At 44.4% G+C, this 24,969-nt stretch overlaps 1 protein-coding gene, 1 non-coding gene and 1 pseudogene across 3 annotated transcripts; 2 read left to right on the top strand and 1 right to left on the bottom strand.

Annotated features, from left to right (window-relative positions):
* Positions 1-13,666, bottom strand: part of LOC136471961 (polyamine oxidase 1-like) — a 40,025-nt pseudogene extending 26,359 nt beyond the window's left edge.
* LOC136471962 (heat shock cognate 70 kDa protein 2-like) lies at positions 3,710-6,642 on the top strand. 2 transcript variants are annotated; one of them, XM_066469705.1, is made up of 3 exons: positions 3,710-4,610; positions 5,037-5,082; positions 5,744-6,642. In XM_066469705.1, exons 2-3 carry the CDS (start codon positions 5,079-5,081, stop codon positions 5,986-5,988), a joined length of 249 nt encoding a protein of 82 aa, XP_066325802.1. In that variant the 5' UTR covers positions 3,710-4,610; positions 5,037-5,078; the 3' UTR covers positions 5,989-6,642. The 2 variants fall into 2 exon arrangements, with proteins under 2 accessions (XP_066325802.1, XP_066325801.1); XM_066469704.1 differs by having other exon boundaries at positions 3,712-4,610; positions 4,994-5,082; positions 5,744-6,639.
* Positions 5,237-5,376, top strand: LOC136478897 (small nucleolar RNA F1/F2/snoR5a). Its single transcript, XR_010764557.1, has one exon. It is a non-coding gene; the product is annotated as a small nucleolar RNA F1/F2/snoR5a (small nucleolar RNA).
* Positions 13,667-24,969: the final 11,303 nt, after the last annotated feature.

The following is a 24,969-nucleotide window of genomic DNA, read 5'->3' as shown; positions in this document are numbered from 1 at the left end:
CTGGTCGGCGCCTTCCACAAGATATCTGGAAGATATCCTAAAGATACTACGAGATCTGTTAGGATATGTATGATCCCAAGATTTATGTAATCAGTTATTACTTTCCGGTTATCTCTCAGATCTAACCGACTTATAACCCTGCTCCCCGGACTATATAAGGCGGGCAGGGACCCCCTCCAAACTCACGCAATATCATACGATAGCTAATACAAACCAACAGACCATAGGAGTAGGGTATTACGTCATACTGACGGCTTAAACCTGTCTAACTTGTGTGTCTCTATTGCCTTCTTGTTCTTGATCTCACGATCCTCTACCGATCAATCTACCTTCATGGGATACCCCTCGGATGACTGCCAACGATATTTTGTCGACAATCGTGATAAAAGAAAATGGGGGTATTAGGACTATCGCAAAGGCACACTTAGAAAAGATTCTAAAGAAGTAAAGTATACATGCGAGTAAACCTACGCCTGCTCCTATAGTCAAGGGTAATAGATTTGGGAACTTTAAGTGTTCTAGGAACCGATATGGGATCGATCAAATGAATATGGTTCCATATGCTTCAGCTGTTGGAAGCTTGATGTGTGTACAAGTACAAGTAAGAGCTTACCCTAACATAGTTTATGTATCCGGGATATTTTGGCAGAAGTCTAGTTCAGATAGAGATCACTAGAATGGAGTTGAAAAAGTCTTACAATTTTGCAAAGTATCATAGGCCTCAAGCTGAGTAAGAAAGAATAAGTTCTCTCAAATAGTTGAGGGTACAAATGTTAAGTCATGGCGAGATGTGTAGTGAAATCCACAGTAGTTGCTAACACTCGCAGTTGGAGTATTATTGTGGAAAAACTCCAAAGAAACAGTTGTGGTGTCATCAGTGATGCATACCATAGTATAGCTTGACATGAGGCTTAAGGAACATGCAAAAAGAGGTTAAGGGAATTTGTACCCGGATTTAATAATGGTAGACAACAGCAATAACCATTTAAAGTAAGTTAACTCCTAAGACAACAGGGCAAGTGTGCTGCCAGACACATTGACACTAAGTTATATGTTGTAAAGGAGAAAATCCAGAATCATTCTGAAAGCATTGAGCACATAAATACCGAGTAAGTACTTGCGGATCCGCTTACCAAAGGCTAATCACCCAGTGCGTTCAGAGAACACACAGTCGACATAGATTTATGGGAAAGCCTATGATTTTTGGATACTAAGGGCCTAGTTGAGTATCTGTTTGAAAACAAAGAGGTACATTGTATCTGTTAAATCTATTGGCAACTGACCGTGACAATGAGGCACGCTCTATACACTGATCTGTGATAGAATGGGGACAAGATAAAGTAAGTTAAGTTTAAGTCATAAGGTGAGATCAAGGGGGAAAATGTTAGTTTGATCTCCACCAATTGGCCCAACGGCCAATTGGACCCCTTGACCGCGTCCTGATCGGGGACGCTTAACCGACCACTGGTCAGCGGGCCCCTGTCACACACAGCACTATATAAAGAGAAAGGTGGGGGCCAGGGCACAAGGACGAGGTTTACCGCCGTCACTGACCCACCGAAGTAACCGTAGAAGGCCCCTCCGATCGTGGGCAGCGCTGCAAGTGACGGGAAGCGCCGCCGACCGCGTTGCCGGCACCTGGACTACCCCGGCACACACTACGTAACCGCCGCCGTAGCGATTTCTTCCCCTCCACCTCCTCTGCCAAGCCCAAAGGTATGGGTCTCTACTTTGTCTCCCTCTCCCGAGTCTATCTCTCTCCTGGGTCATGTACTTGATCAATTTGAACCAAATAGAGATAAATCTACCCACTAATCTACACCCAGATGACCCTAAGCACTTAACAGCCGTAACCTTCCATGCCTGGGACAGACAAGGGAAATTGCTGAGAAAATATATATGCAAGGTAGAAGGTACCCTGATATATACACACACATATATGGATGTGAATAGTTGAGGTAGGAACTACTGACAGGTAGCTGCGGCTTGAACTGAATGAGAGCGGATTGCAGGACACCCAGGCTTGCAGAAACCATAACATAGTCTGCCCTGTACACTGAGTTGTCCTCCGTCTTCACGGTGACGCCACCCGGGGAATAGCTGATCTCTCGCGCCACCTATTTATTATGTATATATACATGCATGTGATTTGTTGTATTATCTACGACCTTATACATCGCAGCATCAGAGAAGAAAAATGCAAGCATGTATACCTTGTTGAGCTGCAGCCGCGGGTCGACGATCTTTCCAGACCTGTCGGTCTTGAGGAACTGGCCGGCGAGGTAGTACACGACGGCCTCGTAGGCCCGCTGGTCGGCGACGAAGTAGACGTTGTCGCCGAAGTGGCTGAAGGTTGAGAGAGGGACGACGTTCTACAGGCTGGTCACCCGCGGCGGCTCCGCGAACTCGTAGTCGAACTTGTAGTAGTCTACCACCATGTCCACCGGCGTCGCCGGCCCATTCGGCTGTCTGCCCATTGCATGCATTAGTTAGTTTGCAGTTTTACAGTCCTTTTTTTTTCAAATTACAGACCACTCCTATTCAGCAACACCTCTCACTGCCGTCCCCTGCCACTGGCGTGCAAAGTGCCAGAGAGGCCACCGCTGCAGTTTATATATAAAGCAATGCAAAAGGCATACATGAATATAATAAATAACATGTTGTCAAGTATAATATCTGTAGTTCTGTAGTAACTCCCAAATATCTCCGAGTTGAAAAACTTTCATCAGATGCATGGGTAAGATTGGTGAGCTCCACCTCCATCTCGAAGGCCAAGCGGCAACAGCGCGCAAGCTCTTGAGGCGAGTATGAGAATGAAATCATTTACAGTGATCTAGCGAACATTTTTCATATTAATTAGCATTTGTTAGATCTTATTTCCTTGCTCCTTTTTTTTTTAAAAAAAATATAAAGCGTGTTTTCCTACATCCGATGTTTCAAACTAAGCTATGATATATGGCTAACCTATATTAACCTACTACCTCAAGGAACAAATATTTGATACTCTCCGCCTATGATCTAGCCACCTAGCCCCACCGTAAAAAAGATTTTTGAAACGCAATAAATTTTCAGAGGTGGTCATATACGTCTTCGCCTCCTAAAATGCTCTTGTCATTCTCAGAGGTGGATGACTAAATGAGCCACCTCTCGAAATGAAGGTGGAGTGTCTCCAAGAGCCATCCTCTTCATCGCCGTGGCAGCCACGGGGATCCATCACTATCGGAAACGTCAAATTTACCGAGTGTTTTTATGTTTGTCGAGTGTATTTCCTCGGACACTCGGCAAACAAATTCTTTACCGGGTGCTATACTAAAAACACTCAGAAAAAAACAACACTCGACAAAGAGGGTAGTTTGCCGAGTGTCAAACAAAAAATACTCGGCAAATAGAGAGTTTACCGAGTGTCAAAAAAAAAACACTCGGCAAAAAAGCAGGTTTGCCAAGTGTCAAAAACAACACTCGGCAAACCCAAAAAAATAGAAAAAACCTGTCTGCCCCTAAAATCCCGCCCTTCCCCTCCCCAGCCCCACTCCTCCCGCACCCGCCCCCTCCCTCCCCTTCTTCTTGACTGCCGGCGCTGGCCCCTCCCCTCCCCTCCCTCCCCTTCTTCTTCCCCGCCGGCGGCCGCGGATCCAGCCCCTCCCCTTCTTCTTCCCCGCCAACGGCCCCTCCCCTCCCTCCCCTTCTTCTTCCCCGCCGGCGGCCGGCCCCTCTCCTCCCTCCCCTTCTTCTTCCGCCACGGATCCAGCCCCTCCCCTACCTCCCCTTCTTCTTCCGCCGCGGATCCGGCTCCTCCCCTCCCTCCCCTTCTTCTTCCCCGGATCCGGCCCTTCCCCTCCCTCCCCTTCGTCTTCCCCGGCGTCAGCCGCAGATCCGGCCCCTCCCCTCCCTCCCCTTCTTCTTCCCCGCCGGCGGCCATGGATCCCGGCACCTCCCCTCCCTCCCCCAATGGTGAGATCCAGGGAGGGGGCCCGGCGGCGGAGCACCCCAGGCGGCCGAGGGGATGGCGGCGCGGGCCAGGGGCGAGCTACAGCCCCCTGGCCGAGAGAGGCAACGCGGTGGCGGGGGGCGTGGTGGCAGAGGCGGATGCGGCGTGGTGGCGCGGGTGCACATCGAGGCGTCGTGGCCGCGCCATCATCGGCACCGGCAGCCTCGGAACCCGTTGACTCCGTCGCGGGCGCGCATCCGGAGCGGGGGGGGGGGGCATCGGCAGTGGAGGCTGCGTCCCTAGATCCCGCGCGAGGGAGAAGTGGAGAGGGGTCGGCGGGCGCAGCGGGGAGAGGAGGCACCGTGACGACCGACGGCGGGGAAGGCGTCGCTAGGTGCGGCTAGCCACGCGCCCTAGCCCCGTGGACCGCGTGAGGAAGAGAAGGATAGGGGGCGGAGGAAGCAAAGGAGGGCGGGGAGGAAGGGGAGGGGGAGGGGGAGTTCTGATTGTCGCAGGAGTTCTGATTTTTTAACTTGCCATGCCTCTCTCATCTTGTGATTGGCACCCAGGTTTTCCACTATGGAAGATTTGAGGGCACGGAACAAGGATGTGGGATTGGATTTAAAGAGGAGGAAACCATTAGCTTGGAGGTCGACGCAGAACGGCGCAGCTTTAATTCAAGGTGATGCTATCTGAATGGTTCTGTTGTGTATATAAGCTTTCCTTTGTGTACTTGAGGCCTTCCCATTTACTTATTAGAAGAGCTTTGAGTCATTAAGGACACCCATGTATGAAGTTGTATTTACTAATTGCAATCAAATTAACTAGTTAAGCTGCTTGAAGCTAACATTATTTCATAGCTGACATCCTGGCCAGATGATCCATACTTGTATTTCCACAAGGAATGCCTATAGAAGTAAGAAGTGATGTATTCAGCTCATAGATGCTCAGTGTAATAAGCAGTTTCAGCATTTCATTACCCAGTTTCTGTCTGCTCGTTGTCATTTCATTATTTCTGAATGTCTAAGCTTTACTTCTCATTATGCTATCTCTGTAATGTTACAGGCTTCATTCTGCTGGGCATTTGACATCTGTGTCCACAATGTAGGCCTCTTTCATCTGCAACCTGGGAAAGGCTACCATTTTCCTGATGGGTATGATTACTTATTTTTTAGTGCTTTTATTCTTTTGTTCTTTGTATTACTAGCATTTGGGTCCAGCTGTTTAAACTAACTGCTGGCATTTATGCCAGTTTAGTTGGATTCCAGTTGTTTTCAGAGTATGTTTTCTAGTGTAATTTGTTGTAGTCAATGTCATTTGGTATCTGACTTGCAGTCATTCTTTGTGATTGTGTGTCTCGAAACATGGCAGAATACAAGGGGGGACGGATCTTGCGACACTGGTTGCTTAATTATGAGTTTCCAGTTACTATATGCCCGTTTACATGTTCTGATTGTTCTAATGATTATGACTGAAAAAACTGATGATTGTTTTTTCTTAGCTAGTTAGCCAGCTAGGTGTAATTTGTTTTCTGAATATAGTCTTTTGTTTTTTCTTAGCTAGCTAGCCAGCTAGTGTAATTTATTTTCTGAATACAGTCTTACTATTATTATTGGAGTTCACTTGATTGGCCTTTCTGCTAGTGGCATCTTGACTGAAAACTGATGTGAATTTTTTATTAGTTATAGGTAGTCTCTGGATTATTATATTTCACTTGATTGATCAAAGTTTTATTTAACTGATAGATGATTTTTGTTACATTTCAAATTGTATGGTATTGGAATGCATATCTGACATGATTGCATTTGTATGCAGATGCCAAGCGTCTCATCGGCAGGAGGTTCTCTGATGCCTCTGTCCAGAGCGATATCAAGCTGTGGCCCTTCAAGGTCATTTCTGGGCCTGGTGAGAAGCCAATGATTGTTGTTCAGCACAAGGGTGAGGAGAAGCAGTTTGCAGCTGAAGACATCTCCTCTATGGTTCTCATCAAGATGCGTGAGATCGCTGAAGCTTACCTTGGCAGCACGATCAAGAATGCTGTTGTGACAGTCCCAGCCTAGTTCAACGACTCACAGAGGCAGGCCACAAAGGATGCTGGGGTGATTGCCGGCCTCAATGTGCTGCGTATCATCAACGAGCCAACTGCTGCTGCTATTGCCAAAGGACTGAAATATGCTAAGAAAAAAATTATTTTTTTCTTTGGAAAATAAGTTTGCCGAGTGTAATTTCCAAAAACACTCACAAACAGTAATGGTGTGCTAAAAAAATATTTTTTTTCTTTGAAAAATATGTTTGCCGAGTGTAATTCCCCAAAACATTCGGCAAACAGTAATCTTTTGCCGAGTGTATTTGGAAAAACACTTGGCAAACCACTTTTTTTTTGCTGAGTGTCAAATTTGACACTCGGCAAACCATTTGTCGAGTGCACGATAAAAAACACTCGGTAAATAGTTGTTTACCGACACTGTAGATGTCGTGTGCTGTTTGCCGAGTGTTACACTTGGCATAGCCTTTGCCAAGTATTTTTTAGTCTTTACCGAGTACCTGTGGCACACGACAAAGTCACTGTTTCTGTTAGTGCATAGAGTGGGGCTCCAACAGTCAAGCTATTGAGAGTCAACCGTGGCCAAAGTGGGGCGTCGCAAATTGCAGATATAGGGCTGCACAGCGAGCATCTGTTTAGATTTATGTATATTTTCTAAGGTTTTAGTTGAAGTTAAAAATGTTGACTTATAACAAATCAAAGTGAACTATATAGTTTTAACGGATGGAACAAAGTGTTAGTTGATCTCCACCAATAGGCCCAACGGTCTATTGGACCCTTGTCTCTGCTTCCTGATCGGGGGAGCCCAACCCTAATACGGTTGGTGGGCCCCTGTCGCACAGCACATATAAAAGGTAAGATGGGGATCAGGGCTCGAGCTACGAGGTTCACTGGAGCCGCCATCCCACCCATAGAAAACCCTAATCCGATCCTAAAGAGGTGCTGCCAGCGACAGGATGTGCCCACCGACGACATCGTCGCCCCCTGCAGGTCACCACCGGACCACTGCAGTACCACTACGGACTCCACTGAGCCGGAGCTACCGTGGCACCGGCGTCTACCCGCTGTGGTACATTTACGGAGAAGACAAGGATGAGGTCTGGATCTACGGGTTACACACAGAGAGGTACACACACCAACGATACTTACAATGGTATCGGAGCTAGGTTGCCTCTGTGTCCAACCCTAACCCTAATCGGGTAAAAGCAAAACTGAAAAGAGACCGGGGTGGCCGACGTTATTGTCTACCGGTCACCACCGCCACCGCGCGGGGGGGGGGGGGGGGGGAAGAAGAGCACCGCCGTCCTCACCGATGCGCAACAAGAAAAGAACAGATCCTTGTTCGGATCAGAGAACAGAAAGGGGAAAAGGATCTTAAGAATCCCAACCCTAACCCTAATCGGGTAAAACAACAGTGAACAGAAAGGGGAAAGGATCTCAAGAACCTAACCCTAACCCGCGCAAACAGCTCGGGGAAGAAGAAAAAGAAGGGCCCTCGGCACTTGAACCCTAACCCTAATTGGGTTAAAAAAAGGAGGAAAAGAAAAGGTTTCGGCCTTAAGATGAACAGAGCCGAACCCTAAATCAGAAAAGAAATAAAAAGAAATCCAAATCGGACTCAACCGAAAAGAGAAACAAGATCCAAAAGAAAAGACGAGGGTTTTCGGCCTAGAAAAGAGTCAAATCCCGAAACCCTAACCCAAATTTATAACCCCATCCCAAATCGGGTTAATCCCAAAAGAAGAAGGGGAAGGGGGAAGAAGGGGAAGGGAACCGATTCGGATGAACTCCGAAAAGAAAAAGAAATCAAAAGAAAATGAAACCCTAACCCTAGATCCCTATTCGGATGAACTCCGAAAAGAAAAGAAAGAAGATTAAAATCGGTTCAATCCGAGCACCAAAAGAGAACCAGAGAAGAAAAGAAACAAAAACCAAAGAAAGAAGAAGAACAGTCCAAACCCTAATCCCCATCACCGGTTCGGATAAGAGAAACGAGATCCAAATCGGAGAAGAAAGGGGAGAAAAGGGGACGGACCTACCTCGTCGTGCGTCGGGATGGCCCTTCGCCGACGCAGGAGAAGATGGGCCGAGCCGGGGGTAGCGTTTCACCGGGCTCGGCCAAGGGGGCGCCGTGGCTAGGCCACTCGACGACGGTGTGCTCACCCGTTGTGGAGCACGCGCACCGGCGAGGGGGCCGGCGACGGCGCCATGGCCGCCTTGCTCCACCGCCTTCGCTCACTCTCGCTCGTTGCGTCGCTCGGTACCTCGCTGCGGCTGAGAGAGAAAGAAGAAGGAGAGCGGCGATAGAGAGAGCGAAGAGAGAGAGAGCAAAGGAGCAAATGAGCTAGGGTTTTTCAGGCACCGGCCGCGGCGTCGGTTTTTATACCGAGCGAAACGCATGGGTCGCCATCCGATGCTGGATGAATGGCTGAGATAGAGCGGGCCAGTTTCGGCCCAGGCGGGGTGCGCGGTCGAGCGGGTTCGCCGGCCCAGGCCAAGGTTGCGGCCTGGGTGCGGGCAGCGCGCGGTAAAAGGAAGTGGGCCGGGCCGTTTTCACTGGCTGGGCTGAAGAATAGTACGCCTTTTGAGTCAATTTTGTTTTTTCTTTTTCCAGTAAAAGTTTTATTCCCTAGAAAATAGAAAATGGCTCAAAAGAAAATAGAAAAAGTAATTTTTCCCTATGGGTAAAATTCAAGAAAAAGAGAGTTTTTCCACAACCAAAGAAAAAGTTGTTGATTCTCCAGTTATTTTGAACCAATGTGGTATTTAATTGGAGAAAAAGAGATTTTTTCTGCTGCTAAAGAAAATATTGATTCTTCAGTTATTTTTGAACCAATGTGGTATTTAATTGGAGAAAAAGAGATTTGACATGATTATGATGTTATTTTCTGACCAATGTTGTTAATAACAATATCGTAATTTTAATGATTTATGTATTAATTCTACTTCTGCCCAATGGTGATGTAGAATTAGTGTATAAGAAGAGTTGTAAATTTTAATGATTTATGTATTAATTCTACTTCTGCCCAATGGTGATATAGAATTAGTGTGTAAGAACAATTGTGAAAGTTAAAGATTTATGCATTTATTATATTTCTGCCCAACGGTGATGTAGAATTAGTGTATAAGAATAATTGTATGTTTTGATTTTGACCAACGTTGGAATCAAGGCACGCAAATGGTGTTATTTTATGTTAAGAAAAGTTTTGACCTGGTTTTCATCTTGTCTAAGATGGACTGGGTAGTTGCCTCACCGTGTTCCACTGAGTTTGTGACACCGATGAGCGAGACAAAAGAGAATGATGCCACTTAGGCAACTAAAGAGAGGGATTTTGAATCCCAAAAGATAGTCCTATGACTTTTGTGCATAGGAAGTGGGTCACTGCCAACAAGAAATGTTTGGCTGTGATAAAGAACATGATTGAACCTGCAATTGTGGGCTCAATCCTAGAATATAACATGGTCAACGAGTACCTCGATAGAATAAAGAGTCAGTTCACTAGCTCTTCAAAGACATATAAAGAGGCAGTTCACTGGCTTTTTAAAGATATATGCACTCAGCTGATGAAGCAGCTGGTGACAGATTGTTAATCTGAAAGTGGTGGCATAAGAGAGCTCACGATGCGTTGTCGAAATTATGGCATTGTCGTTTAGGTCATATTTCGAGGGGGAGAATAGAAAGATAAGTTAAGAAGATATTCTTCCTCCATTAGAGCTCTCAGATTTAGAATAATGCAGAGAATGCATAAAAGAAAAGTATGTAAAGAAGATTAAGAAAGATGACAAACAAAGCGCATGAATTTTATAGATTATTCACACAGACATCTGTGGTCAGTTTCCTGTAAAGAGTGTGGATGGTAATGATTCATCCATAACATTCACAGATGATTACTCCCGTTATGTCTATATTTATCCAATCAAAGAAAGAACAGAAGCATTGGATAAATGTAGATATTTAAGGCAAAAGTTGAAATCCAACGCAATTTAAAGATAAAGATAGTCAGGTCTGACCGTGGGGGAGTACTACGGTCGGCATACCCCATATGGCCAAACTTCCTAGACCTTATGTAAGGTTCTTACAGGAGAATGACAAAGTAGTCCAGTATTCTATACCGGGCAAACCTCAGCAGAATAGAGTAGCTAAAAAATCAATTGTACCCTAATGGATATGGTGGGCAATATGATAAGTTACTCCACCTTACAGTTGAGCCTATGGATGGAGGCGTTAAAAACCCCATTCATATTCTCAAAAGAGTACCAAGTAAGTCGGTGCCCAAAACGCCGTATGAGTTGTGGACAGAAAGAGTACCCTCACTAAACCACTTGCGTGTGTGTGGGGGAGCCCTGCTGAGGCTAAAGTATTTAACCCAAATATTGGGAAGTTATATTCCAAAACAGTAAGTTGCCATTTGTTTGGCTACATAGAAAAGTCAAAAGGTTTTCGTCTCTACTATCCAGAGAGACACACAAAGTTTGTGGAAACGAGACACGCTATTTTCCTAGAGGATGAAAAGATGAGGGGGAGCATGGTAGCTCGAGAAATTGACCTTGAAGTGAAGCGGGTGTATGCGCCCACTCCAATGATTCATGAGCCAATTTTCTCACTACATGCTGTCGCTACACCGACAGTGCAAGAGACTATGGTGTCAGCACCTGTTGTTATCCCACCTGTGGCAACAATGAATGACGATGAGGAACCTGTTCTTTAGGATCCTATAGAACCTATTGCCACACATGAGGGGGAGCAACAACAACCTCAAACAGAAGATGTGCCAAATGTGGAGGCCCCTAGAAGATCTCAAAGAGTTAGTAAATCAGCTATTTCTGCTGATTATGAAGTGTACAACACTAAGGAATTTCAAATGGAGGTTGATTCCACCTCTTTTGAAGAAACCATGAGAAGTGATCATTCATCAAAGTGGCTTGAGGCCATGGAAGATGAAATGAAATCAATGAATGCCAATAGAGTTTGGGACATGGAAATAATTCCTAAAAGAGCCAAAACAGTAGGCTGTAAATGGGTCTACAAAACAAAGCTTGACTCTCAAGGGAATATAGAGAGATATAAAGCGTGACTTGTGGCAAAAGGCTTTATGCAAAGAGAAGGAATTGATTACAATGAGACCTTTTCTCTAGTCTCATGTAAAGTTTCCCTCAGAATCATAATGACATTAGTGGCACATTATGATTTAGAATTACATCATATGGATGTAAAGACGGCATTTCTCAACAGAGACTTAGAAGAAAATGTTTACATGGTACAACCGAAAGGTTTAGTCATGGAAGAAAAAGAACGAATGGGATGCCGCCTAAAGAAATCCATTTATGGATTAAAACAAGCTTCAAGACAGTGGTACTTGAAGTTTGATCAGACAATAAGACACTTTGGGTTTTTTAAAGAGAATGTAGAGGACAATTGTGTCTATGCAAAGTTTAAGAATAAGAAGTTTATCTTCCTTGTCCTGTATGTGGATGATATCTTACTTGTTAGTAGTGATGTCAGTCTACTACAGGAGACAAAGAAGTTTTGTCCTCAAAACTTGATATGAAAGATCTTGGTGAAGTCTTGTTCGTTCTAGGGATCGAGATTCCCCGAGATAGAAGAAAAGGGGTATTAGGACTGTCACAAAAGGCATACATAGAAAGAATCTTAAAGAAATACAATATGCACAAATGTAGTCCCTCACCTACTCCTATAGTCAAGGGCGACAGATATGGGGATTTTCAATGCCCCAGGAACCAATATGAGCTCAATCAAATGAAAGTGGTTCCATATGCTTCAGCTGTCGGAAGCTTACAATATGCTCAAGTATATACACGCCCTGACTTGGCATTTGTTACCGGGTTACTTGGCAGATTCTAGAGCAATTCTGGAACAGAACAATGAAATTAGTAAAGAAAGTCTTGCATTATTTGCAAGGAACGAAAGGCCTCATGATGACGTATAGAAGACCTGATTGACTCCATATAGTGGGATATTCAGATTCTGATTATACGAGAGATGATAGAAAATCCACGTCGGGATATGTATTCACTCTCGCAAAGGGGAGCTATTTCATAGAAAAGCTCAAAGCAAACCGTCACTACATCGTCCACAATGTATGACAGTTTGTAGCGTGTTATGAGGCAACGGGCAGGTGAACTGACTAAAGAAGTTCATACCCGGTTTGAAGGTGGTTGACGACATCTATAGACCACTTAAGTTATACTGCGATGATAATTCGGCAGTACAATATGCTCACAACATAAGTCAAGTGGTGCTGCCAAACACATTGACATAGAGTATTATGTTGTGAAAGATAAAGTCTGGGATCAAGTCATAAGTCTTGAGCATATAAGTACAGAAAAGATGCTCGCGGATCCGCTTACAAAGGCTTACCACCCAACATGTTCAGAGAACATGGTGTTCAGAGAATATGTAGCTAGCATGGGTTTAAGGGAAAGACTAAAATTCCTGGACAAAAGAAGGCCCAAAGATAAGTATCTTTTTCAGAACAGAGTAGTGTGTTGTAGCTGTTAAATCTATCGGCAATGGACCGTGATGATGAGACATGCTCTATGCGCTAATCTGTAATGGAATGAACAAAAGTAAACGATATGAAAGTGAAAGATGGAATGAGATCAAGGGGGAGAATGTTAGTTGATCTTCACCAATAAGCCCAACGGCCTATTGGGCCCTTGTCTCTGCTCCCTGATCGGGGGAGCCCAACCCTAATACGGTTGGTGGGCCCTGTCGCATAGCACATATAAAAGGTAAGGTGGGATCAGGGCTTGAGCTACGAGGTTCACTGGAGCCGCCATCCCATCCATAGAAAACCCTAATCCGATCCTAAAGAGGTGCTGCCAGCGACGGGATGTGCCCACCGACGACATCGTCGCCCCCTGCAGGTCACCACCGGACCACTGCAGTACCACTACGGACTCCACCGAGCCGGAGCTATCGCAGCACCGGCGTCTACCCGCTGTGGTTCATTTACGGAGAAGACAAGGATGAGGTCTTCCCTAGATCTACGGGTTACACACAGAGAGGTACACACACCAACGATACTTACACGGAGTAGCTAGCAGAGCTCATCAGCTCTCTATAGTCGACGTACTCCTCCTTATAGACGTTCTGGGCGAGGTAATCAAACACCCTATCCATCACTTGATTGTATCAGCCATGCTTATCAGCCATGACATAGTATTTTTCTCTCACGACAAACAGCATCAGCCAGCTTATAAGCCACAGAAACGATTAAGCGAAGAGGGTGAAAGTCGGAGCGGAAGTTCCGGAGCTTGAGCGTGGAGTTGACGATGGGCCAGATGGGGTTCATCTTGCCACCATTCACGCCCTCCACCCAGTTGGCGCTAACGGCGACTTGATGCCGGCGAAGTTCTTCTTGTGCATCCGGCCGCCGATGTGGTCCGTCGCTTCCAGGATCAGCAGGTCGGTTATCCCGGCGTCCGACAGCCTCTTCGCCGCCGAGATCCCTGAAAAAGTATCCACATATATAACAAAATACCTCATCATCGTCATCAGGGCAGACGTGTTGTTTGATATGTATGACATATATATGTTTACCGGACATGCCGGCGCCGACGACGATGACCCTGGGTCTGACGGTTGCGGCGAGGGAGCCATGCTGGGCTAAGGTCAGTGCTAGGAGTACTGCTGCTGCTAGCACGAGAGCACTAGACGTGGTGGAACTCATCTCTCTAACTGATGTCGCTCTCTAATCTATACAGCAGTCTGAAGTGAATGCATTGCCCGGCCCTATCGACGCACTTCGCACTATGCAGACCAGTCACACACGTATATGTAGTGTGATATATACTAGTGTGTGTGTGCGCGTGTGTATAAACATAACATGTGATAATGCATGCTGGTCCATCTCCATATTCCAGTTTATTTTATACTGTGAAAATGCCGTTGGATCTTGTTACTTCTTTTGCACGTTCCCCTCTATAAGTTTTGGATTCTATAATTTCAAAAGCTCTGGATTCTTTAGTTCACTCATATAAGTTCTGGATTCTACATATATAATCTCAAGTTCTATCTCAACAAACGAGGCATCTCCTCATCATATTTCACTAATAGCCATATCATGTCACTAACTTTCAACCCTCTTAATGCAAGCTATCCACATCATCTCAAGTTCTATCTAAACACGTAAGACAACCACATCATCTTCCACTAATAGACATGTCATGCCACTAACTTCCAACCTCTTAATGCAAGCTATCCACGTCATCTCAAGTTCTATCTCAATATGCAAGACATCCACATCATCTTCCACTAATATCAATTTCATGCCACTAACTTTCAACCTCTTAATGCAAGCTATCCACGTCATCTCAAGTTCTATCTCAGCATGCAAAACATCCACATCATGTTCCACTAACTATCCACATCATCTTTCACTAATAGACATGTAATGCACTAACTTTTAACCTCTTAATGCAAGCTACCCATGTCATCTCTACTTAATTTCATTTTTAATTTTTCGCAATCTCTGCAGCAACATGTAAAGTATCTTCTAGTTAATATGATAGTAAATACCCAAATGCACTCAAGATGAGAATGCCCAGCTAATGCATGCTCCTATATATGCATAGGAACCCATATATCTACATCATCTCCAACCCAGAGATACATATTAGAGCCTATATGGATCACTTATGGCTAGCAACTAAAAATTAGCTCAACCTAGCTCATCTAAAGAGGACAGCAAATTGATGGACTAATTTTTAGACAAGATCTCAACTAACAACTGGTCCACGTACGAGTTAACTAAACTCAGCTAGCAATCTAAAAAGTTTAACCAATCAAAAACTTTAGCTAGTTAATTTTCAGCCAAAGTCGGCCATCAATACAGGCCCTTACTCATGTTCGTCTGGCAATACTTGGGATATATGACTAGCAATCTTAGGTTCTGTTTGGCACAATTCAGCTTCATCATATAAGCTTTTTTTTTTGCAAAATAGCTTCATGAGCAACTTTTATGTTGAAGTTGAGTTGTTTTGGAATAAGTGTTTGTCAAAATAGCTTCACATGATGAAAAAATGAATAGAATGACTATAATATGAGAGATGAAGCTAGGATAAGCTACTTTTTTTCATCTTCGTCCCAACTTATATCTTTGTGAGAGGAGAAAAATAACTTCACCCATAAAGCTGTTTTGAAAATAAGTGTTTGGTTAAAAAAACGGATCATGAAGCTTTTGTGAGCTGTGCCAAACAAACCTTTATTTATAAAGAAAAAGAAACAAAGGTAAAGTTACTGTGTGCAGGGTGGGACACCCGGCCCGTAGTTCCATGCTGTCGTATGCCTACAGTACATATGCTTTCCCCTCAAAAGAAACAGATTCAGGCCGCGTTTAGAAGCCAAAAATTTTTGGTTTTGGGTACTGTAGCCCGTTTGTTTGTATTTGGCAATTAGTGTCTAATTATGGACTAATTAGGTTCGAAAGTTTCGTCTCGCAATTTCTCATCTAACTGTGCAATTAGTTTTTTTTCCGTCTACATTTAGTACTCCATGCATATGCCGCAAGATTTGATGTGACGGATACTGCGTAAAATTTTTTGAAAACTAAACAGGGCCTCACACACAAGTCGATCAGCATATGCCAGCAGCCAGCCACACAATTCCCAGCAGGCGACGTGTGAAACGATGTGATGTGACCCAACCACAACCAGACCATGCATGTATGTCCGCACCGCATGTGCTACGTGCACGTGCTGTCAAACAAAGCAAATTAGTGGTCTGATCGGTTGGCTCGTTTGTTTTGTGGCTGGTTTGTGAATCGGTTGGCTCATTTGTTTTGTGGCCGGTTTGTGAAGAAGTTTTATTGGTTAATTTATGTGAGAGAAAAATATTATTTTAGTTGAAAATTTACGATCGTTTACGATGAACCTCAGCCAAATGAACAGTCTGGAGATCGAGATGCAGTCTGTCTTCAAACAGGGGCTTTCTGTCTTATCACTCAGCTCTCAGCTGCATTAGCACGCCGACGATTGTATCTCTCAGTCTCAGTGACTCAGTCTGAGTCTCTCTAATAAGCGCCAGTATATCGTCTATCCCTGCTGTGCTACGCTAGCTAGCTGTTGTCTTCCAAAAGTAGATCTTCAAAATTGGTGTACAGATTGTTGACATGATTAATTCCAGAATATAAAGCACGACGATGTCAGATACTAGAATGTATAACCCTAATATACTAGTTGAATCAAACATCATAATATATAGTATCACAGCGAGCAGCAACATAACTGAATCAGAGGATATGTTGAAACAATAGATCGGATCACGGCGTTTGCTTTGTTGAGATCGAAAAGATCATTTAGGGTTAGGTCTAGCGGGTTCTCTTTACTGTGAATGCGATATCGAGAATAAAGAGACAGAGAGGAATAGAAGAAGAACGCGTCGAACCTGACACCACAGAGGGAGATGATCCAGAAGCCGCCATCTCGTTTGTCGGTGAAGTCTGCGCATGGGCAGCGACATTCGGGGAAGAGGTCAATGAAGTCATCGACGTCGGTGGAGCGGAGCGGTGCGGCTGGTGGCTTCCCATCACTGGCTGCGCCCCTCTCTGGTCGGGATTAGGGTTTAGGTTTCGGTGGGGAGCTCGGCTCACGGTAAACCTCGTACTTAGAGCCGCCAGCCCCCATCTCTATATATAGCGCAGTGTGACAGTGACCCTCCAGCCATAGTGGACTGGACGCCCCCGATCAGGGCGTGGATCAAAGGCCCAACTGGGCCGTTGGGCCCAGTTTGGGATTATAGATCAATCTAACAATCTCCCCCTTGATCTCCTATCATCTTTCAATTTCATATTATTTACTTTTGTTCATTCCATTACAGATTAGCGCATAGAGCATGTTTCATCGTCACGATCAATTGCCGATAGATTTAACAACTACAACACACCACTCTGTTCTGAAATAGATACTTAACTTTGGGCCTTCTTTTATCCAGGAATTATAGGCTTTCCCTTAAACCCATGCCGGCTACATGTTCTCTGTACACGTTGGGTGGTAAACCTTTTGTAAGTGGATCCGCGAGCATCTTTTTGGTACTTATATGGTCAAGACTTATGATATGATCCCGGACTTTATCTTTTACAACATAATACTTTATGTCAATGTGTTTGGCAGCACCACTTGACTTATTGTTGTGAGCATACTGTACTGCCGGATTATTATTGTAGTATAACTTAAGTGGTATATAGATGTCATCAACCACCTTCAAACCGGGTATGAACTTCTTAAGTCAGTTCACCTGCCCTGTTGTCTCATAACACGCTACAAACTCGGCATACATTGTGGATGATGTAGTGACGGTTTGCTTTGAGCTTTTTTATGAAATAGCTCCCCTGCGAGAGTGAATACATATCCAGACATGGATTTTCTATCATCTCCCGCATAATCAGAATCTAAATATCCCACTATATGGAGTGAATCTGATCTTCTATACGTCATCATGAGGCTTTTTGTGCCTTGCAAATAACGCAAGACTTTCTTTACTAATTTCCAGTGTTCTGTTCTAGGATTGCTCTGGAATCTGCCAAGTAACCCAGTAACAAATGCCAAGTCAAGGCGTGTACATACTTGAGCATATTGCAAGCTTTCGATAGCTGAAGCATATGGAACCATTTTCATTTGATCGATCTCATACTGATTCCTAGGGCATTGAAAATCCCCATATCTATCACCCTTGACTATAGGAGTAGGTGATGGACTACATTTGTGCATATTAAATTTGTTTAAGATCTTTTCTATGTATGCCTTTTGTGACAGTCCTAATACCCCTTTACTTCTATCTCGATGAATCTCGATCCCTAGAACGAACGAAGCTTCACCAAGATCTTTCATATTAAATTTTGAGGACAAAAACTTCTTTGTTTGCAGTAGTAGACTGACATCACTACTAGCAAGTAAGATATCATCCACATACAGGACAAGGAAGACAAACTTCCCATTCTTAAACTTTGAATAGATACAATTGTCCTCTGCATTCTCTTTAAACCCAAAATTCCTTATTGTCTTATCAAACTTCAAATACCACTGTCTTGAAGCTTGTTTTAATCCATAAATGGATTTCTTTAGGCAGCATCACATTCGTTCTTTTCCTTCCATGACAAAACCTTTCGGTTGTGCCATGTACACATTTTCCTCCAAGTCCCCATTGAGAAATGCCATCTTTACATCCATCTGATGTAATTCTAAATCGTAATGTACCACTAATGCCATTATGATTCTGAAGGAATCCTTGAATGAGACTAGAGAAAAGGTCTCATTGTAATCAATCCATTCTCTTTGCGTAAAGCCTTTTGCCACAAGTCATGCTTTATATCTCTCTATATTCCCTTGAGAGTCAAGTTTTGTTTTGTAGACCTATTTATAGCTTACTGTTTTGGCTCCTTTAGGAATTATTTCTAAGTCCCAAACTTTATTGGCATTCATAGATTTCATTTCATCTTCCATGGCCTCAAGCCACTTTGATGAATAATCACTTTTGATGGCTTCTTGAAATGAGGTGGGATCATCCTCCATTTGAAATTCTTCAGTGTTGTATACTTCATCGTCAACAGGAATAGCTGATTTTTGAACTCTTTGAGACCTTCTAGGGGCCTCCACATTTGGCACATCTTCTGTTTGAGGCTGTTGTTGCTCCCCCTCATGTGTGGCAATAGGTTCTACAGGATCCTGAAGAACAAGTTCCTCATCATCATTCATTGTTGCCACAGACGGAATAACAACAGGTGCTGGCACCACAATATCTTGCACTGTCGGTGCAGCGATAGCATGTAGTGAGAAAAATGGCTCATGAATCATCGGAGTGGGCGCATACACCCGGTTCTCTTCAAGGTCAATTTCTTGAGCTACCATGCTCCCCCTCATTATTTCATCCTCTAGGAAGATAGCGTGTCTCATTTCCACAAACTTTGTATGTCTATCTGGACAGTAGAAACGAAAATCTTTTGACTTTTCTGGGTAGCCAATGAAATGGCAACTTACTGTTTTGGGATCTAGTTTCCTAATGTTTGGGTTAAATACTTTAGCCTCAGCAGGACTCCCCCACACACGTAAGTGGTTTAGTGAGGGTACTCTTCCTGTTCACAACTCATACGGTGTTTTGGGCACCGACTTACTTGGTACTCTATTGAGAATATGAATGGTGATTTTTAACGCCTCCATCCACAGGCTCAATGGTAAGGTGGAGTAACTTATCATACTACGCACCATATCCATCAGGGTATGATTATGTCTTTCAGCTACTCCATTCTGCTGATGTTCGTCTGGTGTAGAATACTGGGCTACTATGCCATTCTCCTGTGAGAACCTTGCAAAGGGTCCAGGAACTTGGCCATATGGGGTATGCCGACCGTAGTACTCCCCCCCACGGTCAGACTTGACTATCTTAATATTTAAATTATGCTGGTTTTCAACTTCTGCCTTAAATATCTTAAATTTATCCAATGTTTCTGTTCTTTCTTTGATTGGATAAATATAGCGATAACGGGAGTAATTATTTGTGAATGTTATGAATGAATCACTCTTTATAGGAAACGAACCATAGATGTTTGTGTGAATAATCTGTAAAATTCATACGCTTCATTTGGCATCTTTCTTAATTTTCTTTATATACTTTCCTTTTATGCATTCTTTGCATTGTTCTAAATCTGAGAACTCTAATGAAGGAAGAATATTATTCTTAACTAGTCTTTCTATTCTCCCCCTCGAATTATGGCCTAAACGACAGTGCCATAATTTCGACGACGCATCGTGAGCTCTCTTTCATTTTTTGTTTACATCCGCAGACGAGGATACATTCTCATTATCGCACACAACGTTCCCATCATCGCATACAACATTCATATTATCACATAGTGATAACAAATAATGCTTATTTTGTAAGATAGCAAGACCAACACATGCATTATTAAATGTTATCTTACATTTGCCATTTCCAAAATGGCAATCATATCCATCATTGTCCAAGCATGAAACACTAATCAAGTTTCTCTATAAAGAGAGAACATAAAGTACATCTCTAAGTAAAAGTGTGAAGCCATCAACAAGCTCTATAGAAAGATCACCAACGACTTCAACATCTGCTCTGACTCTATTTGTAACTTTAATGTGTTTTTCTCTTCTTTGCGTAGTCCTCATCGAACGGAATCCCTGTAAAGAATTAGCAACATGAACAGTTGCACCTGAGTCAATCCACCAAGTAGATTTTGAATACTGTACATACAGGGATTCATTTATGAACGTAATAATGTTCTCACCTTTCTTTGCCATGATCATCTTTATGTAATTGGGACAATCTTTCTTATAATATCCTATCTTCTTGCAATAGAGACACTAGTTTTTCTCTACTATAAACTTATTCTGCTGAGGCTGATGCAGCATGGGACCCTTTCCTTTTGACTTTGAGGAGGAGTTAGCATTATTATTCTTTTTCTTGTTGTCTTTCACATAATTGATCGTGCCATCATTGGCAGCTTTCATTCTCTCCTCTTGCACACACATAGCCATGAGCCTCTCTAAGTCCTACTTCTTGGGCTGTATGTTGTAGTTGACAACAAAAGTGTCAAATTCATTTAGCAAGGAAGCAAAAATCAGATGGATAAGAAACTCTTCCTTGAGAGCCAGATCTATTGATTTTAGCTTGGATGCCAAATTGCTCATCCTTAGTATGTGCTCTCTTATGCCACCATTTCCAAAGTACCTCTCTGTCACTGGCTGCTTTATCAGCTGTGTAGCATATGTTTTTGAAGAGCCAATAAACTGCCTCTTTATTCTATCGAGGTACTCAGTGACCGTGTCATACTCTGGGATTGAACCCACAATTGCAGGCTCAATCATGTTCTTTATCACAGCCAAATATTTCTTGTTGGCAGTGACCCACTTCATATGGTCAAGGTCATATGACATCTTTTGGGATTCAAAATCCCTCTCTCTAGTTGCCCAAGCGGCATCAGCCTCGTTTGTCTCCCTTATTAGTGCCACAGGCTCAATGGGACACGATGAGGTGACTACCTAGTCCACCTCAGCTAAGATGAAGGCCAGGTCAATCTTTTTTTTCACTCCATGTAGTTGTCACCTTTGAGAGTGGGGATCTCTTTGATACAACCCATCAAGTTGTATCCGCCTAAAAGCACAATTCATATAGAGTGAGAACATAAATAATAACAACAATTGCATGCCTTGATTCCAACGTTGGTCAAAATTAAAACGTACAACTGTTTATACATTAAATCTACATCACCGTTGGGCAGAAATAAAAATAATGCATAAAATCATTAAAATTACGATATTGTTATTAACAACGTTGGTCAGAAAATAACAACATCATAATCATGTCAAAATCTCTTTTTCTCCAATTAAATATCAAGTTGGTTCAAAATAACTGGAGAATAAATAATTTCTTTAGCAGCGGAAAATATAAAAAAAAATATCTATTTTTCAGAAGCACTTCTCTGTAATTTCTATTCTCTAAAAATTTATCCTGATGGTTCAAAATTTAACAGTGAATTAAAACAAAATTTATCAAATTCACTTCTGAAAAATAATAAACCAAAAATTACTCTTCTATTCATTTTGGCTCGGCCGGTGGACTGCGGCCCGCGTCCCAGCTGGCTGCACCAGCGCGCGGCCCAGCAGTACAGCGCAGTGCCCGGCCCAGCAGCACAGCAGCAGCGCGCAGCAAGTTCGTTGCAGTGCGCGCGGCCCATTTGCGCAGCGCGGCCCAGCTCAGCGCGTGGTCCAGCAACGGCTCATGGCCGAGTCAGCGTGCGGCTCGCTCCCCACGCCTAGGCCGCAACCTGGGCCTAGGCCGAGAAAGCAGCCCATCTCGGCACCGCGCCGCACCCCACGTCAATCTGAGCTGTCCAACTCAATCCGACGGTCGTCCGTCCATCTCGCGCGAACACCACGACGACGACGGCCTCCCCAAAACCCTAACCCCATTTCCCTTTCTCTTGCTTTCTCTGCCGCGCCGCATGCTACACGAAGGCAGCCAAGGCGGCCATCGGCACCGGTGAGGAGGACGCTGCCGTTCCGGTGAGCCGAAGCTCACCCCTACGTCGGGTCTCCTCCCTCCTCTCTCTCTTCCCCTCCTCCTATCTCTCTTGCACCAAAACACAGAGAAGCAGCGGCTGGCTCCATGGCCGAACAGAGGAGGAGGTGGCGGCACCGCCGCAGGCCCTCTCGTCGGTGCCCGCACTCCCCGGAGGGAGAGCACGCCGCCGTCGAGCAGCCCCGTGTCAACGCCCTGAGCCCGCGCGCGCGTCATAGTGACGAGCAGACGAGCGGCGGCTCTGTTCTTTTCTTGCCGCGTGCCGGCGAAGACGGCGGTGCGGCACCTTTCCCCGCGCAGTGGCAGTGGTGACCGACAGTTGAGTGATGCCCCCCTGTCTCTTTTCATTTTCTTTTACCCAGTTAGGGTTAGAAATTTGGGATCAAAACTAGGGTTAGGGATTCGATTTCACTGTGTTTTCGTTCACCCGATCTAGATCTAAAAGCCCTAGCTAGAAGACCTGGCTCTGGTACCATTGTTGAGATCGAAAAGATCATCTAGGGTTAGGTATAGCGGGTTCTCTTTACTATGAATGCGATATCGAGAGTAGAGAGACAGAGAGGAATAGAAGAAGAACGTGTCGAACCTGACACCGCAGAGGGAGATGATCCAGAAGCCGCCATCTCGTTCGTCGGTGAAGTCTACGCATGGGCAGCGACGATCGGGGAAGAGGTCAATGAAGTCGTCGATGTCGGTGGAGCGGGGCGGTGCGGCTGGTGGCTTCCCGTCACTGGCTGCGTCCCTCTCTGATCGGGATTAGGGTTTAGGTTTCGGTGGGGAGCTCGACTCATAGTAAACCTCGTACTCAAAGCCTCCAACCCCCACCTCTATATATAGCGCAGTGTGATAGGGGCCCTCCAGCCATAGTGGGCTGGGCGCCCCCGATCAAGGCGTGGATCAAAGGCCCAACTGGGCCGTTGGGCCCAATTTGGGATTAGAGATCAATCTAACATGCTTACCTCTAGTTTGCAGATGGAGACATAGTGGCTGATGGTGGAATTCAAAGCCATTAGTGGTAGAGACATCATCCCGGTGCAGGATCGCAAGAACGGTGGTTTTCGAGACCTGCTCTCCCGATCACCGGTGCACACAAGCGTTCGGAGCTACAATAGATGCACATCGGTGGAAGGAGGCAAGACCCTAGATGTGTTCTGGTATTGGATGATAGGTTGTTTGAGACAATCTCGTGTCGCGATCACGATATAAAGCGCTTTAGAGGACAAGAAACCAACAAAGGAGGTTGTGCTCTTGCAAGGCCACAAACTAGAGTATATGTATCATATCAGTGAAGGCAAAACCAACAGAAAATTTTTAGTTTCCAGTAGTGTAGGAGGGAACATACATCTTTTAGGAACAAAACAAGGTGCAAAACAGTTATATTCAAATGCCCAAAAATTTCACATTGACCCAAATGTTGGTGATTTAAATACAATTTTAGAGGTTATTTTAGCTCTTTTCTATAATGACAAAACCATGTGGGTATTTTTCTATAAGAAGATTATATTTGATGGCTTTTCATGTCAACGATAATTTTGGATCTACCAAACTGATAGCAGAATGTTTCTGAATTTTGGTGAGAATTTCTTATATTCTCTATTTTTTCGAGTGTAATAATGCGTGAAGAATATTTATGTGGAGGCTCTAAACGGTGTAGTTCCAATTAGTTTAGTAAAATATTAATGGAGTATTTGGTTTGGAGAATCAGTGACCCATATATTAGATAGAGTGTGCATCATGAGCCAATTCCTCGAGATTAATGGAATGACTTCATTTCTTATACCAATACTAATTATATTAGCTTGTGAGAAATGAGGTGAGTGAGATGATAACGGACTACTTCGTTCTACAAAACAAAAAAAAACATTAGTGAAACAATTAGTTCTCTTCAGAGAGTGTCAGAGTGAAATATAGCTTGTAGCTTGCTTTTATGACGAAAGAAGTTTCCTCAATAGACACTAGGTAATATATGATTTGTAGGGGCGGCTCTAGAGGCTCTGTAGGGGCGGTTTGCCCAGCCATCTCTACCCAAGCGCCTCTACAAATCATTTATTTATAGGGGCGGTTCCTAGACCGTCCCTACAAATCGATTTATAGGGGCGGCTGTATATTGAGCCGCCCCTACAAATCAATTTCCAGAAATCACGAAAAAGGGGGGAAATAGCATTTTTTTAATCCAAGGAGGTCCCCACCGGTAGCCACACCACCCACTTTATCGTTGTAGCATTTTTTCACGATTTTTGCGCACTTTGCGTCGGACGGGTTTCGAACCCGCAACTTCTCCCTCGCGCGCAAACTCCTCTACCACTGCACCTCACGATCACTTTTGTCTACAATCCATTTCGGTTCCCCACATTAAAGATATGAAGGCACGCCGAATCGGCGGCCTTCTAGGATGTCTACGTCAGTTCTTTTTATTTGGCGTGTTAGATCAAAATTCCACGGCTCACATGAAACGCGTCACAACCGGCCAGGTGAAGCAGGTGGCCGCATTAAATAAAGTACGGTGTGTTTGATGGTCTGCATGTCGACATGCATGGCCAGTGCCTAACACGTACATGCATGCTGGTGGACCGTACTCGCTTTGCATGCATGCATCACTTGGCAAAGGCACGCCGAATCGGCGGCCTTCTAGGGTGTCCACGTACGCTCTTTTTATTTGGTGCGTTAGATCGAGATTCCACGGCTCAGATGAGGCGAGTCACAACTGGCCTTCCTCCATGCATGGACGCATTCAATAAAGCAGTGGACGGTGAATTCTCGACATGCGTGGTCGGTGGCTAATTAGGCACGGTGGTGGCCACGCAGACGAGTACGATTCACCGACCATGCACTTACACATGCAGCCATCGTCTTTGTTTCGTCCTTTCCACGTTGCAGCCCGGGTCCCATCACCAAACCTCGCCATCATTCAATCGCCGCTAGCCGATGCCGCTC

Source organism: Miscanthus floridulus, chromosome 8 (genome assembly GCF_019320115.1).
Source record: "Miscanthus floridulus cultivar M001 chromosome 8, ASM1932011v1, whole genome shotgun sequence".
NCBI lineage: Eukaryota > Viridiplantae > Streptophyta > Magnoliopsida > Poales > Poaceae > Miscanthus > Miscanthus floridulus.
This window is presented reverse-complemented; position numbering and strand designations above follow the sequence as displayed.